At 38.3% G+C, this 18,947-nt stretch overlaps 1 protein-coding gene and 1 pseudogene across 9 annotated transcripts in view; one reads left to right on the top strand and one right to left on the bottom strand.

The window, feature by feature from the left end:
* Positions 1-18,947, bottom strand: part of LOC149239665 (glycerol-3-phosphate acyltransferase 9-like) — a 210,251-nt gene that overhangs the window by 107,182 nt on the left and 84,122 nt on the right. For all 9 annotated transcript variants that reach the window (XR_016246459.1, XR_016246458.1, XR_016246456.1 and 6 more), the window contains exon 11: positions 9,640-9,725. Coding sequence is in view for 5 of the 9 variants with exons in the window: in XM_089373477.1 (XP_089229603.1) it covers positions 9,640-9,725 (86 nt within the window). In the remaining 4 variants the exon portion in view is untranslated. The remainder of the gene's footprint in view (positions 1-9,639; positions 9,726-18,947) is intronic.
* On the top strand, positions 12,570-14,784 carry LOC149239667 (alcohol dehydrogenase class-3-like; annotated as a pseudogene).

Here is an 18,947-nt window from a genome sequence, read left to right as displayed (position 1 = left end):
TATAATCAGATAGTAGAGGTTGGGATCTGTGTCACTCTTGACGAATCCCATCTTTTGCAACTAACCATCAATTTGACTGTACCATGCTCTAGGCGCTTGTTTAAGACCATACAAGGCTTTCTTCAACCTACATACATGAGTTTTCTTCTCATGTGTCTCAAAACCCTCTGGTTGTTCAATGGATACTTCTTCTTCTATCATCCCATTCAAGACCGTAGTCTTGACGTCCATCTGGTGAATCTCCCACCCCATCTATGCTGCAAGGATATCACGGATCTAATAGAAGTATATGTGGCTACTGAGGCAAAGGTTTCTTCGTAGTCTATCCCTTCCTTCTGAGCATACCCCTTAGCCACGAACCTGGCTTTGTATTTTTCCACACTGCCATTTGCAACATATTTGACCTTGTAGATCCATCTCGAACTTACAACTGATCTGTCCTGAGGTCTAGGTACCACTTCCCAGACATCATTGGTCATTATGCGATTGTATTCCTCCACCATAACATCTACCCATACTTGATGTTGAACGACCTCCTGAAAACTAGAGGGTTCTCCAACCTTAGCCACCAAAGCTTGATATCTATTTGGTTGTCTACGCTCCCTTTTCTCGTTCCTAGGAGCCCCAATGAAATCCTTTGCATCCCGTAGTCTCTGTCGAAGTTCCCGACTCGTTCTTCCACTGGTAGTGGGTGGATCTATTTTCTCCTCCTCCTGAGATTCCATTCATTGTGATGCTTCTGGATTATTGTGCCTTGAAGAAATACTGGTGTTGGTATCTACTGGTCGAAGTGGCTGGGCCAATGTATAATCCTTTGACTGCTCTTCGGAAGGCATTTCTCGAGATTTCCTAAAAGATTTGTCCTCCATGAACTTTACATCTCGTCGTACTGTGATCTTTCTATTGCCCGAAAGGTAGATTCTATATGCCTTACCATTCTCGCTATATCCCACAAATATCCTTTTTTCTTCAGTTTGATCCAACTTCTTCCTCTTTTCTTCAAGTATATGGCAGTATGCCAAGCTCCCAAATATTCTGAAATGACTCACTTTAGACTTCTTGCCGGTGAAGGCACTCTCCGGAGTAATCTTACCTAATGCCCTGTGAGGAGTCCTGTTTTGAACATATACTGTTGTGCTGCATGCTTCTGCCCATAAAAATTTGGGCATATCTAGATCATACAACATTGCCCTCGCTGCTTCAACAATAGTTATGTTCTTCCTCTCTGCTACTCCATTCTGCTCCAGATTGTATGGAGTTGTCCATTCTCTTTTGATGCCTTCCCTTGCGCAGAAATCAGTGAAGTCTTTATCAATGTATTCTCCACCATTGTTTGAGTGCAACACTCTTATCCTTTTCCCTGTCATATTCTCAACCAAAGCTTGAAACTCTTCGAATCAATCAAAAACCTCATCCTTGGTTTTTAGAAAGTAGATCCAAGTCTTCCTAGAATAGTCATCAATGAAGGTGACAAAGTATTCGGCACCACTAAGAGCTTTTGTGGACATGGGTCCGCAGATATCTGAGTGTATTAATCCCAGAACACTCTTTTCCCTATTGTTACTTCTGGAATAAGCCGCTTTGGCGTACTTGCCCAGTACGCAACCTCTGCATACATCGTCTCATTTGGTACTTAATTCTGGAACTCCTGTGACGGTTCTTCTGAGAATTCTTAGAGCCCCATGGTGTAAGTGCCCCATCCTTCTGTGCCATAGTTCATTCAAATCTTTTTCACCACTGCTGCCTATCAGTGCCATTGGAGATTCTAGCTATAACTTATACAGTCTATTACTTCTGACTCCAATTTGGGCCTTCTTCTTCCAACTTGGATGTTTGACATATACTTTCCTCCCAATGAAGTAAACATCATAGCCATTGTTCTGTAATTGAGATACAAAGATTAAGTTCATTCCCAATCCAGGCACATGCAGCACATTGGTAGCTCGAAGCCGATCCTCTGCTTCTGTTTGAAAAACCACAGTACCTCTTCCTACAAGGGTACCTATTCCCGTCATGTGTGCAAAATCCCTACTACCAATGTACCAAATATCAGAAGAAGCAGAACTTGACAAGCAAGCAACTTCTTCTTCCAGTCTGGAAGCCAACACAGAACTGTTGTGATCCATTATATTCTTTGTGCTTTCCTCTTTCCCGGGAGAACTGCGTGAGTCCTTTTGAGTTGTTGCTCTAGCATCATGTTCACGACTCATTGCAGATTCTCTAATCCTGTTGCCCGATCTCAGCTCTGATACCATGTGAAAATTTCTAACATGAAATTCTACTGCAGTAACTGATTTATTTCTCCTACTTATTTTCCACAATAAGTTATTTACAAAACCCTTCAGTAAACATCAAAGTAAATTCTACTGCAGTTGTCACATAATAGCATAGAGAAAAGAACAGTGAAATACAAGCACAAGAATCAATCACATCAACACAGTTGTTTTTGGACAATAGTCCCTGAAAAAACCCAATGCGGGAAAACCAGTGCAGCAAATGAGGGTTTATTTATTATTCTTCAGCAACAATCTCTTTACAAGGAATGATTTGCAGAACATACAGAAACCTTTGTGATAACACCTAAGATAGTTTTCCTCCACCCTTTGGAGAAATGCGACACCCAAGAGACCCTCCAACCTCCACTACATCACCTCTGTGTCATCTCTGTGTGAGGACTGTGTCCTTGCTGCGTTGCCTCTCTAATCTGTCCCTCTGATGCACTGCGTCCCCTCCTCCTCAGTCTATGACTGATGCTAATACCCTCCTCCTTAGTCTCCGACTGATGCTGATACCCTCCTCTTCCTTCACCTTACAACTCTCCCTCTAAAATCGAACTCTTACTTCTTGAGAATCGATTTCCCTCGGCTTACTAAGTATTTGCCCCAGTGTATCTCCAAATGACTCTCAAGTCTTCATTTATACTTTTCCCGTTGAGATATCAATGACCGTGATCTAATCTCTAATCAACAACTAAGATTAAATTAGACTTGATCCTCGTCTCTTAGAAGCTTCTCACCCATATTTTCATTAATACCCATTAATATTTCAATTTTCCTAAGTTTAGACTTAGGAACCCCATTAAAAATATTAATTATTTTAATAAAATACAATCCGGGTGGAATTTCACCAAACGATTTATGGGTCTTGGAGATCTCATGTGTTCTAGTCCCTCCACAAAATTTCAGAGCTAAAGCACATCCGATGCTACCAAAAAATCAACACTAGCTACTGCAATTGTCTCTCCGACACTCCTCGGCACCATCCGACACTAGTCCATCATGCTACTTCTGATCTAAGTTGTCGTAGCAAGGAATTGATCCGAGAGGTGGGCACCTCAAGGAACCTGCCCATCTGCAGTCCTTTCGAACTACATCTCTAGATCACCCCACCTCCCTCCTGGAGATGTGGCTACCATCTCTACAAAAAAAATGTCGAATTGCTCCCTCTCTCCTCTGCGTAGCACTAGACTGGCCTACGCACTCCCTGCTGGGGCTTGTAGATTTGCCCCTCTCTCCTGCTGCTCAACAAGTGAGAATATAGACCAGTGTGGAAAAAGTCTGCAAAAAATCGCGATTTAATCCTAAAAACATGATTTTTTGAACTAAACGATTTAATCCCCCGACTTTTTGGCGACTTTTTCACAAAGGAAAAAATAAAAAATAAAAATCGTTATACTCCCGATTTAATCGGGAGTCGACCCAAAAGGTCGGCCTCCCTTCCCAGGCCGCGGATAAAGAGGCCGCAAAGGTCAAAAAACTATAAATTGAAGCTTCCATCCATGCATTTTCAAGTTATTGCATTGTATTGTTTGTCATACTTCTTGCGAGCATAGCAGTCTCATTTGTAATCTGTTAGTTTTGAGGGTAAGATATGTTTTTGTTTTCCAAGGAAAAACGAATCTTTATACTTCATATTTCTAGTTAGAAAGCAAAGTATACATTGGCTAAGCCTCCAAGCTTTCAGTGATCCAGACTCTAAAAGCCACTGTCCCTTCAAAAGATTACAAAAGTACCAAAAGGACAGGCATACAACAGTCTTCCGTAGAAAGAACCCCACACCATCAAAAACATTGTTACAGTTGTTGAATGCTTCCAGAAGAAACAACAAAGAGGAGGTCATGAAGATCAAACAACAACAACCTGTCCAAAAAACACAAAACCAGTGCCTCAAAAAAGAACCCATTTTTCAGACAGGAACAAAGTACCTGTGTAATCTTGTGATAGCAAAGATCCTTCCTGCAATGAGAGCACATTTTGAAAGGGAATCTTCTTTAGTGGTGAACCCCTTGTAAATGTGGGGAAAGGTTATGTATCAGAAGTGGATTTTACCTCCAAGAGTTTTTGAATAATAGATGCCAAGGCTAGGTTAGTAATCTGACATCTACTGTTTTCTCATAAAATAAGCAGCTTGGAGTCACCAAGCGTTAATTTTCACATCTACTGTGATACTCACTGTTAATTTTCATTGGACCTACCACCTGACACCTTATTACCCAAGCAGATTACAATCTACTGAATAAATGCATGACTTATTTATTAATACAATTAGCGGAAACAAAAATTGAAAGGGGAAGAGGATCTCAGTGACTGATTACTTGATGACTTTTAGATGACTCCTAATATACATTTATTATATTTTTTGTTGATATTTTGACAGAACTCAAAATTCAGGAGTTGATTCACTATTTTGATATGTGATGTAACACTAGACTTCATATACATATTATATATTAGCTTTCTTTACATGTTTATGTGGAAATGCATTTATTTGATGTTGTGGATACTCTAGATGTTAAAAAAAAAAAATTAAATGAATAATTTTGTGTTTTTTAATTTTGCCAACTTTTTCAAAAAACTCCCGACTTTGACGAGTTTTTCAACTTTTGGACCCTTGCCGAATTAATCCCGACTTCGACTTTTTCCACATTGATACAGACTCCTTGGCTAGAAGTCCTCTGAGGAGAAAATTCCCTCAACCGTGCTTCTTCCTTCTCTTCTGACATCTTTCTGCCCAACAAAACAGCCTGCAGAAAAGACTGTGTCCCACCAGCTTCTCAAGCTGAGGCTTCAACGCTGCTCCCTCTGCCACAACAAGATCTCGATCTGGTAGCCCTTCTCTCTGTCGACTCACTCAGAGAGAGACTACCTCGAAATTCAACCCTCTGGCTAGGACTGCACAAACCCTCTAGGGTTTCATACTGCTGCCTCCTACAACTTTTTTGATCTCCCTCTTCTGCTCAGCGTTGGGTTCTCTGGCACTGTTATTCTTGCTTCACTTGCACTACTCTGATACCATGTGAAAATTCCTTAAACCTTCCTACTACAACACTGATGATATTTCTTCTACTTGTTAGATTTACATGAGCAAGTTATTTGCAGTTTCCTACGACAAACATCGAAATACATACACTGGAACCTACACCAATTAAATTATATGCCAAAACAAGAAACTAAAAAATAGAGAAATATACACACAAATGACACAATTGTTTTTGGAAAAACGTACCCGCAAAAACCCAATGTCAGAAAACCGGTGCAGCAAATATGAGGGTTTTATCATTATGCAGTACTAAAATCTGAATACATCTCTGGAAGCCTTCTCGACAATCCAATTACAGAGAATAATCCTGACAGAGAGATTTGTGAGGTTACCTCACACTATCACTGGGAATCCTGACTGATCCAGCCCCAGAAAAATTGTTCCTCGTCTCATTCATCTTTTTGACATATCGATTTCTCTTTGGTTGCTCAAGTTGCTTAGCTGAGTCACTTGCTGTTCAACACGAGTTCTTCAAGCGAAGAGCTCACCCTTTCTTCAGGGGACTTCGAGTGCCACCCTAGGAAGGTTTTTCTTCATTCTTCAGGAGGAGGATCTCATTGTGATTTCCAACAGTTGCATTCATCTCCAGGTGGTGCGTATTACTGGAGGACGCAGTGAAGAGGAGGTCGAGTTTGCTTGTGGTGTATTGCAGTGGAGTTTGGTTGAGATATTTTTCGGAGAGGAGGCATAGGAGGATTGTTGGCATTTTGGAGAGTTTGGGAGCTCGAGGACCGTGCTACTTTGCAGGGTGACTTTCGCACTTCCTAGGCTAGTGCAAAGGCAACACTCAGTGCTCACGTGGAGGGTAGAGTATTGGTGTTTGAGGCTGAACTTTACCATGGAGGTTAGGGGAAACACTTGGAGAGGAGATTGCTTCATTTTCAAAGCTTGGATGAGGATTTTATTGGCGTTCCTTGCAGGCCGTATTTCTTGAGCAGTTGGGAAGGCATAGGGCATATTGAAGGCTAAGTTTGGGAGGTTGGACTCAGGTCAAACCCTTTCTGGGTTTTTGTGGGTTTTGGTAAAAGAGCTTGGGGCTAAAGTTTCAACATTTTCAGAGCACCGAAGACAAGGTTTATTATAGTTCCTTTCCAGCCAGTAGTGCAGTTTCTAGAGGACAACACAGAGCATTAGAGGAGCAATCATTTTCCATCTTTGAGATTATTGTTTATTGTGAAAATTCCTACACTCTGAAGGAACCCCTACTGCAGCAAATCTGAATCTACTTCACCTACTTGATTTTTAGATTACATTCATCAAGTTATCCTTCTGAATACTGAAGCAAATTACTTTTGTAGCCTACACTAATTAAATATTTGATCCCATGAGACAAAAAACAAAGCAAAGAACAAGATACATAAGACACACTTATTTTTGGACACAATAGTCCCTAGAAAAACCCATTGCAGGAAAATCGGTGCAGTAGTTCAGAGGGTTTATTATCATGCAGGAGAAATATCTAAATACAAATTTAGGATGCTCAACTAGCAATCCTTTACAAAGAAAATACTGGCTGAAAATCTGAGTGAGTTTTACCTCACTTCACCTAACATAATTCCAGCTGATCCGGCACAAGACTGGCTAACCCCGCCTATTTCTGCGATGGTCCTGCATAGGCTCTGCATCACCTTATCTGCCCTCTGTGTCAGCTCTCCCCACTGTTCCGACAGTTCCCGGCTGTTCCGACAGTTTTGGATTCTGCATGACAAGCAGCTTTTCTGCTCTGCGTAGGGACTGTGTGGGCCCAAACTGGCCCAACATCAGCCTTTCCAGCAACTACGATGCCTCTTTGCAAGCTCTCTCTTCCTCTCTATCAGTATTCTCCGAAAAGTCCTTCTCCCAGATTCTCATTGCCCCTCTACTGTTGAATGATCACTTAGTTCGAATTTCTCAGCTTCCTAGCCCCATAAATCGAACTCTAGATCAATTCTCTCTCTCTTTGTGTTTCCAAATGAACCCCAAGCCTCCATTTTATACTTTTCCTGTTGAGTCTTCAATGACCGAGATTAAGTCTCTAATCAACAGTTAAGATTAAAACATGACTTGATCCGCCTTCTAGATCATTCTCACCCACATTTTGATTAATACCCATTAATATTTTAATTTCCCTAAGTTTAGACTTAGGAACTCCATTAAAAATATTAATTATTTTAATAAAATACAATCAGGTGGAATTTCACCAAATGGTTTTTTGGGGCCTTAGCCTCTCCACCAATTTTCAAGGCTAGAGCACTTCCAATGCTACCAAAAACTAACATCGGGAAGCAGGACCACGCAACCAAAATCAAGATTTCTCATGTAGTGCCAACCCTAAAGCTAGTGGCAAGTAAAGAAAATCGTACGAAACTAAGATACAAGCCTAAACACCAAATCAGGCAGAAGAGACAAGAGCACAGACTTAGCCCACTCCTTCTGTCGAATCCCCCCACCAACCCATGCCCAAAATTTTCCATGAAAAGTAAAAAAAATTACACAACCAAAGCAATGAAAAGTCATACCTTTGGGGTTGGGAGAACCACCTTCAAACATACATTCATAACAGATGGGCGAGAGACCACATGGCTAGCTCAAGTGGTGGAGAGAATGGCACATCGAGCTATTTGGTGGCTGCAAGGGGCTATTGGCTGTCGACTAAGGACCATCTAGGAGAAAAATTTTCTCCTATATACACTACCAACAGGTGGTGGGTAACATGCCCTAAATTGGCCTTATTAGAGGATGTGAATTTCCCTATTACACTTGTTGAGCCTTGTTCTTAGAAAGAGTTGTCCTCTATAAGCCTTTCTTGTCACCTTGATCCTTGAACTTGATATATCCTTAGGTGACCTATCTAAAGGGAAGCCTCCCTAGTGGTGAAAGTCCAAAAAAGAGCAGGAGGTAGTGGCTATGGTGACAGTGGGCCACACCTCATTGTTGTCCCTTGGTCTAGTTTTTGCCTTGTAGGTCACCCCTTACAAGACCTGCTAGATTTTGAGGAGCTCTTAGTGCAATACATTTATGAACCAAAAATACATCAACAAAGAGGCTCTAGAGGACCTCTAGTGTAAAAAAAAATCACGCTACAACAAATACCTACATATGATTAAAATCATTGCCTACATTGGGATCTTCATCTCAATATTTGCCATTTAAGCATCAAAATAAGATAGGAAAAGTTTCACATGCCAAATTGAGATTTTGTTTGAGTGATGGGTACATTTTTACTAGGGTCATGATAGAAGAGTTCAACAGTCAATGCCATTAACACCAAGGTACATAGAGGGCTTGGTGCTCTTGATTAAATACTAGTTCCATACCCTTAGGCACGACAAAATCCAATGGAAACGTTGCAATCCCCTAACCCCTGAAATCCTGAAAACTGTTAAGTCTATTAGATTTTGAATGAGATCTAGAATTCTACTTTCTCCATATGAAATCCAATGAAAGTCAAAACCACTCCCAAACATCTTGAGTCAATTAATGGTAATTTTAAAAGTTTAAGTAAAAAGGTGAAAATGAAAGATAATGGAGAATGTCACTTTTAAGAATTTAACATTACCATTAATTACATAGCAATTGTAGGGCCATAGGCTTGAATATTAAGCTACCCCACTCAATTTTTTTTTTTTTTAATTGTGTTTGGAACGTCCTTGATCACATTGTACGAAACCAGCAAGTTTGGTGAAAAAAGGTTGGTTTGGTACCAAACCGGCCATTTCCAATTCCAGATCTTGAACTGGACCGGTTTGACCCCCAAATCAGTCAGATGGGTCGGTTCTACCAGTTCTGGTCCGGTTCTAATAACACTGAAAGTGATAAATCAAGGACCTAATAGAGGACATAATCAACCACACTGGCCAAAGTCATGGAAGCAATGCATCCCACTCAAATGAAAAGACCATGGGACTCACTTAGATGAAGCTAATGTCTCCCATAAGTTATAACTGGATTCAAGCTATCAGCAAACTACCAATCAATATTTTCTTCTCCCACATCTCTAGCGTCCTTACTTTTCTCATGAAATATCATTTTTTTATACATCACATTTGTCCAACTGTCCAATGAGAAATACAGTTTTTAACAAATTTTGTGCAAAAGTGATATGGGTATTTGCATTACTTATTAAACAATGGCAGAAGAAAAAGACTAGTAAACTTAAAAGGATTATTATAGCTACTATTTATCCTATAAAGCTTAGATATCAATATACAATTATGAATTAAACCTAGAAAATAATATCCACAAATATAAGCATTTATTTTAAATTGCAATATCCTGTAAAACACATATACTACTTGATCCATTTTTCTTACTTCTACTTTATCCATTTTAATGACATACTTCTTACTATTCCAAAAAGCATCTGCAAATATCTTGTCGTATTTTATCGCAATTGGACACACAGTGCATCCTAGTTCAAAAGCCCCCTGCAACACCAAGATCAGAAAGAAATAAGCACCAACAGACACATAGTATTGGTCTAAAAATCTGAGCATGGGACCAAGATCCCAACCAAATATGCCAAATAAATTCTTGAAATGTAAAGAATCTGACAGCTTCATAAAAATATATAACTTAAGATTATACCTTGCCATGAATTTTAGCCTCTAATATACATGACTTTTTTACAGCACAAAAGGTAATCTCAAGAGATAAGTATGCAATGGAAAAACACAAGAAATGCAGTCACGCTGCTTTTACTGCAGATTTATAACGTGACAACCCAGGAATCTTATGCTTTGGTAAGTTTGTAACACATGCTTCATTTACATCTTGTCAATGCCAAGACTGCATGCATTACATGTCTAAACAAACCCTAAAAAATATACCCATGTCTATGAATCAATGTTACCAGACTAGAAATCGGCAATAAAACGGTGAGGAAAAGGAGTGAAAAGTTTTAATCAGATCGGGAAAAATTCGGTGAATACAATAAATAAATATATACACATTGAATTAAAAAAAAAAAAAAAATCATTTTTCATTGACCTTCAATAAAGTCATGTGCATACAATACATAATATCAATAGACATCTAGAATATCATAAATGAGTAAATATGTCATATATTATGGGTTCACGTGTCCAAACATGATCCAAAATATTGCATCCGGACTCCTAACCAGAGACTACATAAAACTAGAAACATCTGCTTCTAAAAATTTACAAAATACTGCATACTAATCAATAGAAAAGCAGTAACTAAGACTCTAATAATGAAAACAAAAGGAAGATGTACTCTTTCTTATACATAACCAAAGGGAGGAGTATTCCCATGTGATTGCATGTGAAGAGGGTCACCCTCTTGGCAGGCCACACTACCCCTCTTAAATTCAAATGTTACATGAAGCGGTGGGGTGGCCAACTGACCCCCAACGTCCTGTTTCCCTTGTTCTCCATGTCAATATTGATATGTAATTTTATATTTTATGTTTAATTCTAAAATTTAGTTATAATACTGTATTATAGTAATACAATACAATATTTAGTAATATTAACATAATTAAAAAAATAAATGTATAATTTTTAAAATTTAAATAAAAATATATATTATTATTTTTAAAAAAATATAAAATTATTAATAAAATAGTTTTTTAGAATTTATTATTCGATAATCATTCTATAAATTAAACATTTTAATTTTCAAATTAACTTTATAATATAAATTGATTAAAAATTATTTTAAAAACAATAATTTTTAAAAATAATTACGCTATAAGACATTCCCCTCTAAAAAGAATTGACCCAACGGACTCGGTGTACGGATTTGAATCGTCAGATGAATTGTTAGACGATTGAACCATCGTCTGCCATCTGATTGAACCTCCATCATGGTTTACAGTTTCAACTAAATAGGATAGGTAGCATCTGACCCCTCCAGTATGGTGCGCTTCACCTTCCATTTGCTCGGGTTTCTAAAACAGTTGTTGCAGGGCCCCTGTCCAGAGTTATGGTGGCTTGCAGAGTGCATTTTTGCATGCTTCTCGTGCCAACAATGTAGCTTTGGCTCCCGATCATTCATCTGTCTTTATTACAACGCCATTTGCTAGGGTTTCTGAAACAGTGGTTGCAGGGCCCCTGTCCAGAGTTATGGTGGCTTGCAGAGTGCATTTTTGCATGCTTCTCGTGCCAGCAATGTAGCTTTGGCTCTTGACCATTCATCTGTCTTTATTCCAGCGCCTGCAGAGATGTTTTACTGGTTTCATGATTGACTTTCTCATTATAGGGGTTTCTGCTGCAGTATCCAAAACTGCAGCTGCCCCCTATTGAGCGTGTCAAATTATTGATACAAAGCCAGGATGAAATGTTGAAGTCTGGATGTCTTGCTGAACCATACAAAGGAATCAGGGATTGTTTTGCTAAGACAATGAAGGATAAAGGTATCATTACGTTATGAAGAGGAAACACTACGAATGTTATCCGTTATTTTCCCACTCAGGTTTTGAACTTTGCATTCAAGGATTATTTTAAGAGACTCTTTAATTTCAAGAAAGACAGAGATGGTTACTGGAAATGGTTTGCTGGAAACCTCACCTCTGGTGGTGCAACTAGTGCATCTTCTCTCCTTTTTGTTTATTCTTTGGACTAAACTCGAACTCGGCTGGCTAATGGCTAATGATAACAAGGCTGTAAAGAAAGGAGGGGAGAGGCAATTTAATGGGCTGCGTTCACCTTTCACGGTAAGAAAACCTTTTTTTCTTCGAATAAAACAATGATTTCTCGCCTATTTTCTTTATTTGATAACAATTTTTCATTTGTAGCTTCAAACACTCCAGCCTTTAATTTTTTAAACTTTATTTTCACCTGCTTGTAGTGAGATTTCAGCACACGAAATTGTGACCTAGGTAAAAATTATTAATATTTAATTAATGGTTGGTGAATAACAAAATCAATTGGTTATTGTCTCTTTACTGCTTGGAACCTGGGTCTTTAACTAACTTGAATTTATAACTAAGGATGGCTCGATTACACACAGACAGTTGCAAGTGATATTTCAGATTTATCAAAATGAAATGATAAAAAAATCAACGACTCTAAGAAAAAAAATTGCATTTAGGTGTATTTCTATTATCCCTTTTGGTCATCTGTAAATCCTTCATTTTTCCATTTGTCTAACCTAATTTGATTTTCCAATTCAGTAAATGTCGAATCATTACTGTAACTATCACTCTATTCAGTCCCATAGGCATAACTGGTGAAATCCCACTGCTTCCCAGAATCCCATGTCTCTCATCACTTCAAATGCAGCAGGGCAAAAGGCAAGAGGGACTCATGGCATCCTCTACTGCGGCGCAAGTCATTAGCTGCAAGGGTGAGAACAGAAAAGCAAACTTATACATATATGAATTAAATTCTTCAGGTCAAAGATTCTCATTTATGTAGTTAGTTATAAAGATCATCTAACCTTCTATGAACTGCGTATCAGCTGGTGTAGTATGGGAAGCAGGGCAGCGCATATCTATCCAACAAATCCAAGTGGCTCCTCCCCAGGACAAAGAAGTACGAATCAAAATCACTCACACTTCTCTCTGTCATACTGATATTTATTTCTGGAAAGGAAAGGTACCACTCTCGTCATCTCATTTTTCATTCATTGTATTGAAGGTTCAGTTTCATTATCCCATTTTTCATTCATTTTATTGAGGGTTCACCTCCATCTTTGGTTAATGTAATGTATTTAAACATTGCAGGATGGAGGAGCTTGGTTTCCAAGGATTCTGGGTCACGAAGGTGTTGGGTATGTTCATTTTATATATGATATTTCAATTGCATAAGGGTAATTGAAGTGTATTTATAGATGTGTTATGTCTTTAAGTTGATACAGGGAATTGACAAAAAAAAAAAAAAAAGCCGTCATTTTTTTAATCCCTTTCCCTGTTTCCTAGGATTTTGATGGTTAAAATGAATATATCGTTTCTTCATCTGCCCTAGTTTTGAAATTAAGTATTGATTAGCTTTATCATTATGACACATTATTCAGCCAACGATAATGTATGACTCACTCATGCAGGATTGTAGAAAGCGTGGGAAGTGAAGTTACAGAGTTGAAAGCAGGCGATCATGTGATTCTGCAATATATGGCGAAATGCAAAGAATGCGAGCTCTGTCATCGAGGAAAGAACAACATCTGTCAAGTTTTCAGATTCAACTTCATGAGCGGAGTTGCTTACACTGACAAAAAAATGCCGATTCTCTGTCAAGGGAAAACCCATCTATCATTTCTTTGGGTTGTCCACATTCAGTGAATATACAGTGGTGCATGCATCCTGTGTAGCGAAAGTGAATCCTGAAGCTCCATTGGAAAATATCTGTTTGCTTGGATGTGGAGTTTTGGCAGGTAGTATAATCATACATTCTCCACTAAAATACACCTAGATCTAAGATCCTTTCCCTGCAAAAATACAGAAAAGTAAAATGGTCGATGCATCATAAAATGGGGCCTAGTTTTTCATTTCAGGATTAGGAGCTGCCTGGAACGCTGGGAAGGTGAAGCCCGGTGATTCAGTAGCAATCTTTGGATTGGGCACCATTGGCTTGGCTGTAAGTTTTCCTAAATATCTCAAGCAGCAACTATACATACACATATTTACATAAAGATTTGCTCTTGTGCCGCAGAGAGTAGTTTGCATTCTGTGTCTTTCTAATTGCTGTCTACTAGTGAATCCTGCGTTGTTCAGGTTGCAGAAGGGGCTCGAATAGCTGGAGCTTCCAGAATCCTTGGAATTGACATCGACCCATGAAAGGAAGAAATATGTGGGTTGGAAACCATACACAACAATAACCTCTATTACTAGAGTGTATATAAACCAGAATGCTTTGGGTTGATTCCCTTTAACTTTTGCACATGGGTATGGCTGTTCTGAAATTAATAACTGCCATTTTCTTTCCTAACAGCTAAACGATTTGGGGTCACTGAGTTTCTTAATCCATCCGATTTGGATAAACCCATTCAAGAGGTAATCTATAAAGTCTCCAGCACTAGTTCTTTTGGGTCTATAAGACTGGATTTAAGGGCATGAACATTACTGATGCTAATAACATGTTGGGATTTAATGAATACTGCAGCTGTTACGAGTGTGACAATCTTAATGGGACCTGTGTTTGTTGATGTAAAACAATAGATGACGAGGCGTTAATTAAAAATATGGGCCTATCCCTTTTTCTCACTAAGTAAAATGCATTGTTGATAGCAGGTGATTACAGAGATGACTGAAGGAGGAGTATATTCAAGCTACGAATGTGTTGGAAGAGTCGAACTTATGCTCTGCGCACTTCAATGCTCTCACCCGGTCTCGTTTTTTGTATCCTAAATGATTTTTCACGTTTTGTATGTTAATTGCAATTATTTTTCAATGATCCAACTAGGTGTTTACAAGAACATAAAAGACTAATTAAGTTTGGCTTCCTCTGTGATCACAATTTTGTTGGGCATGTTTTGTGATTTGCGTTGCAGGTATGGGGAAAAATAGTGATATTGGAATCTTGACCATGCACCCATGGGGTACATCTCTCTCTTTTATGATTACTTGGCAGAGCTCCAGACTAGGCCCTTACCTGAGCAAAGAAGCCCAATTCCAGTGAAATCAAAGTAGCCCAATTCTAGTGAAATCCTCAGAGACCTTATTTAATAGACTTCCTGAGCACTATGCCGCATATTCAAATGGGCTTAAAATTTCTATGAGCAATAACTACATTAAAAGGGTGACTCCCCATTCTCAGAAACATCGAAAGCCAACCAAATGGAGAATCTGTTTTCACTGGCTTCTTCAAGTCTTTTATTATCTCAGGCTGTGTGAAGCCAGACACACATTGAAAATACTGCACAACAAGCTGAATCCTATTGTAATCTGTACCATCTCTCCATGTACTGATTGCCTTCTCATAGAACATCCTATTGCTAAAACTCACAATACAGAGACCACCGTGCCTAAGACTCATTCATAATTGGCTATCCAGATTTCGTTCAGGAATAGCATTTTCAGGAAATATGCAGATAAATATTTTGTTGCAATTGGTGTCAGAGCTGATAGACTATTACTCCTTGTCTATGTAGGTAAGGGTAACCTGTCAGCTCAAGCATCAGCTCCATAATATATAATTCTTGATGTATTCTTTGTTGATGAAGTATAAGATGAATTTTCCAAAAATGAAAGAAAGGCACGCTTAAAATTAACATGCCTAGAGATTCTGGAATGGAATATGAGCTCTAGCGCATATTGATGAGTCTGAAACCACTGCTTATAAAAATTTTCAATGGGTTTCCCCATTCCTCCTTTGGTAAAATAATCACAGAGACTGAGCCATGGAATCAGGCTGTGGCATTGCTCTACCAGTTCTGCATTGAATATTTTGGGCAGATCATATACATATATTTGCCTTCCTTTGCATTGTTTCTGGCTTGGATCCTTCATGCCTGCAGGCATTGAAGCAGACCTAAAGGCCTCCATTTGCATTTTCACTGCATCCAGAGAAAATGTAGCGTTATTTGCATTAGTTTTCTTCTTTCCCGTTATGGCCCATTCACTAGATCCATTTTCAAATTTCTCCTGCGATGAAATCTCAATATGGGTAGTTGGTCTCTCCCGTTTCAGAGCCACTACTCCATGCCCATTAACAGACTCATTTAGCAATGGTGATGCAACATTCAAGCCATGTTTCGCCACCTTGAGACCTTGAATCTCATGGCCACCAAAATTAAACTTGTCATCATGAAACAGAGTTGCTTGATCTGGGAAACGTGTAGTGCTGGCAGAAACACAATATACATTCAACTTGCAGTTCGAAAAACAGAGATGAAGAACAGATGTAGGTAACAGGGTTGTCATAACCCAAAGACATATAACAAGCATTAAGAACAATGGGGGCAACAACAACACTCTCTGTATTACAGCCCCCATACACTTCATCCCCAATCCTGATCCTTCCACATTCCTACTTCTCTTTCTCTGCTTCCCCATGGTTGCAGACCCACGGATCAGCAAATCACACACCACGTTTATTATAGCAAGGGTACCCTCTTTATCTCACTGTCAAAACCATACCTTGAAGAGACAAACACCAAGTCAATTCAATATAGGTTTCAACGCATGTTAACACTACTTAAAAACTATGACTGTTCGACCTTAGGAAAATGGATGTTTATTGCCATTTCTAAAGATTTAAACTGCAATGGGAATTATAACAGCAACTTCCACTGACCCAATCTTTATGCTGGCAGTTCTCCATTTTTTATGTAGTATTTTAACTGTCGCCCTAGCAAGAACAAAGGTAAGTGGAAGAGGAGATCGATTATTTTCTCCAATAACACCTAATTGAAAATTTGCATTGGGTTTTACTGTTTTAATCTCTTCATGTAATTATTTCCTCTGTTATTACTGATATCTACCTATCCCATGGTATGACTTGCAGGACTGATCGGTGGTTGGCATTGCAGATTCTCTATTTTTGTTGGGTGCACATGGATACTTTGGCCCATTATATGCTTTCTATATGGCTTTAGATATACAATTTTGATAGTTTGTATCTGTTGAATGTTGTAGCAGTTAGTATTTGTATATACTTAGAATGTCGAACATGGAGACATTTGAAAAGGGATATTTTGGATATTTTGAACATCGAATTATGTACTGGTTTTTCAATATAATAAAAAATCCATTGATTTTTCTTTCCTGAGAAAAAAGCCTCCTCTTTTAACTAAGGTTATGTGATAATCCAACAAATATTGGCCAATAGTGTGGGAATCTATGGGTTAAGGCTATGAACACACCGAGAAGTGATGCATGATGCTAAACCCTAGGATGTAGACTGAATAAACTCCTAATCATGTGGATGATTGAATGACATGCATGAGGCTCAACCCTAGGATGTAGACTTAATAAACTCCTAATCATATGGATGATTGAATGGCATGGGCACCAAAACATAGAAGGGTCACCATGCTAGGGAACTAATGAAAGGAAGGTTGTATGTCTAGGTAGATGATAAATGCTAAAGATCGATGGGTTAATTTATCTACGTAAGCAAGGGTGGTCATATAAGAAGGGGAAAGAAAGGGAAATACAACATTCTCAAGAGAGATATGTTATGCTAAACACCACTTAAAGAAATATAACTGAAGAGGACCACTTTCGATAGCGAGATAAGGGCATGTATGGAGAATTCCTAAATGGAAGTAAGTCAATCAATATTGATGTGTAAATTTTCTTAAGAAAATAAAAATAATGCATATATATTTGAATTAATAATGTTACCTACTTGAATGACCCCATGAGTAAAGGCTCCCCGAAGAAGTTTCAAAGCAAAAAAATCTAAGAATGGCATTTTGAAGGGCTTGGAAATAATGACATAGGTGGCTTATGAATTATAGTTTGTATGAGTATGTACAAGGAAAAATAAAAAAGAAGGGTTTCTTTAAAAAGACTAAATCTCAAAATTCAAATTCACTTTTGCATACTAAATTTGAAGAGGAGGAGGTAGTCCCAAATCTTTATATGTTCATCATAGACATATTAACTATGGGAATTTTAGTTAGTAAGTCTAAAGGCATGTATATCAAAAACCTCATCTTCAAGAATAGGTGTATGCTCAATAGAATGTACCCAACCCCACCAATTAAAATATTAATAATAAAGAGAAATCTTATGCTACTAAAAATTTGACTTTATCATGGACATGCAATTAGGTTTGATATGGACCACATCTGCCATTTGTATTTAAAGGTATCACATGTGAATTTCCTAGAGGAGAGAAGATTGGGATAATTGAATGGACTCGTAGTGGCAAATTCACACTTCAAGTACTAATTCGTATTGTAGAACCCACAGGAGGGAGAATTTTCATGGATGGAGTTGACATCTCAAAGATTGGACTCCATGATTTAAGATACAAACTAAGAATTATCCCACAAGACTGAATATTATTTGAAGGAACTATATAAAGCAATCTATACCCACTCGAAGAACATTCCGATAGTGAAATTTGGGAGGTAAGTCCTATTAAAATGAATGAGTTTTGATTTCCATGGTATGTCAGAGGCTCTTAGAAATATAACTTATCATTTTGCAAGATCGAAACATTTCACTTTTTGTTGAGATCAAATCTAAATAAGCTTGCCACAAGAAGCCACTAGGGTTGGTGAAAGCATGTCACTATTCTAGCTCTCACCAGATTCCATTCTTCTCTTTTTAAACAATGTCCTCTCCTATATTATGTGGTTCTCTATGCTACTCTTTCCTACGCTCTTGCCTTACGACGTTCCCATTGCAACATGTGGTGCAATTCCTAGTTTAATATATTTTAAAATCAAAATATAATTATAAGAATTCATTTACTATACCCTTAAAGCACTAGCATTTCACTTTAATATTCGAAGATCACTCTGCATTTCACTGTAATATTCGAAGATCACTCTGCATTTCACTCTAATATTTGTAAAAGACTCACCGTTCCACGAGAACAATGCTTGTGTATAGGAAACCCTTTCAGCTGTAAATAGAAGTTTAAGGTGTTGATGCCACCAATTATCTTTTTTAATTTGTGCATAGCAGGAATATAAAACGTACGATTGTGAAATGGATGAGATATACAAGTGTCCAATGCATGCACCATTCCCTGTTTGCATTGAAATGGTCAGAACTATGCAGCATAATG

This window comes from Pinus tabuliformis, chromosome 8 (genome assembly GCF_031772625.1).
Source record: "Pinus tabuliformis cultivar Carrire ecotype Pingquan chromosome 8, CPIR1, whole genome shotgun sequence".
In the NCBI taxonomy this organism is placed as follows: Eukaryota; Viridiplantae; Streptophyta; class Pinopsida; order Pinales; family Pinaceae; genus Pinus; species Pinus tabuliformis.
The sequence above is the reverse complement of the archived record's forward strand: the minus strand, read 5'-3'. Positions and strand labels throughout refer to the sequence as shown.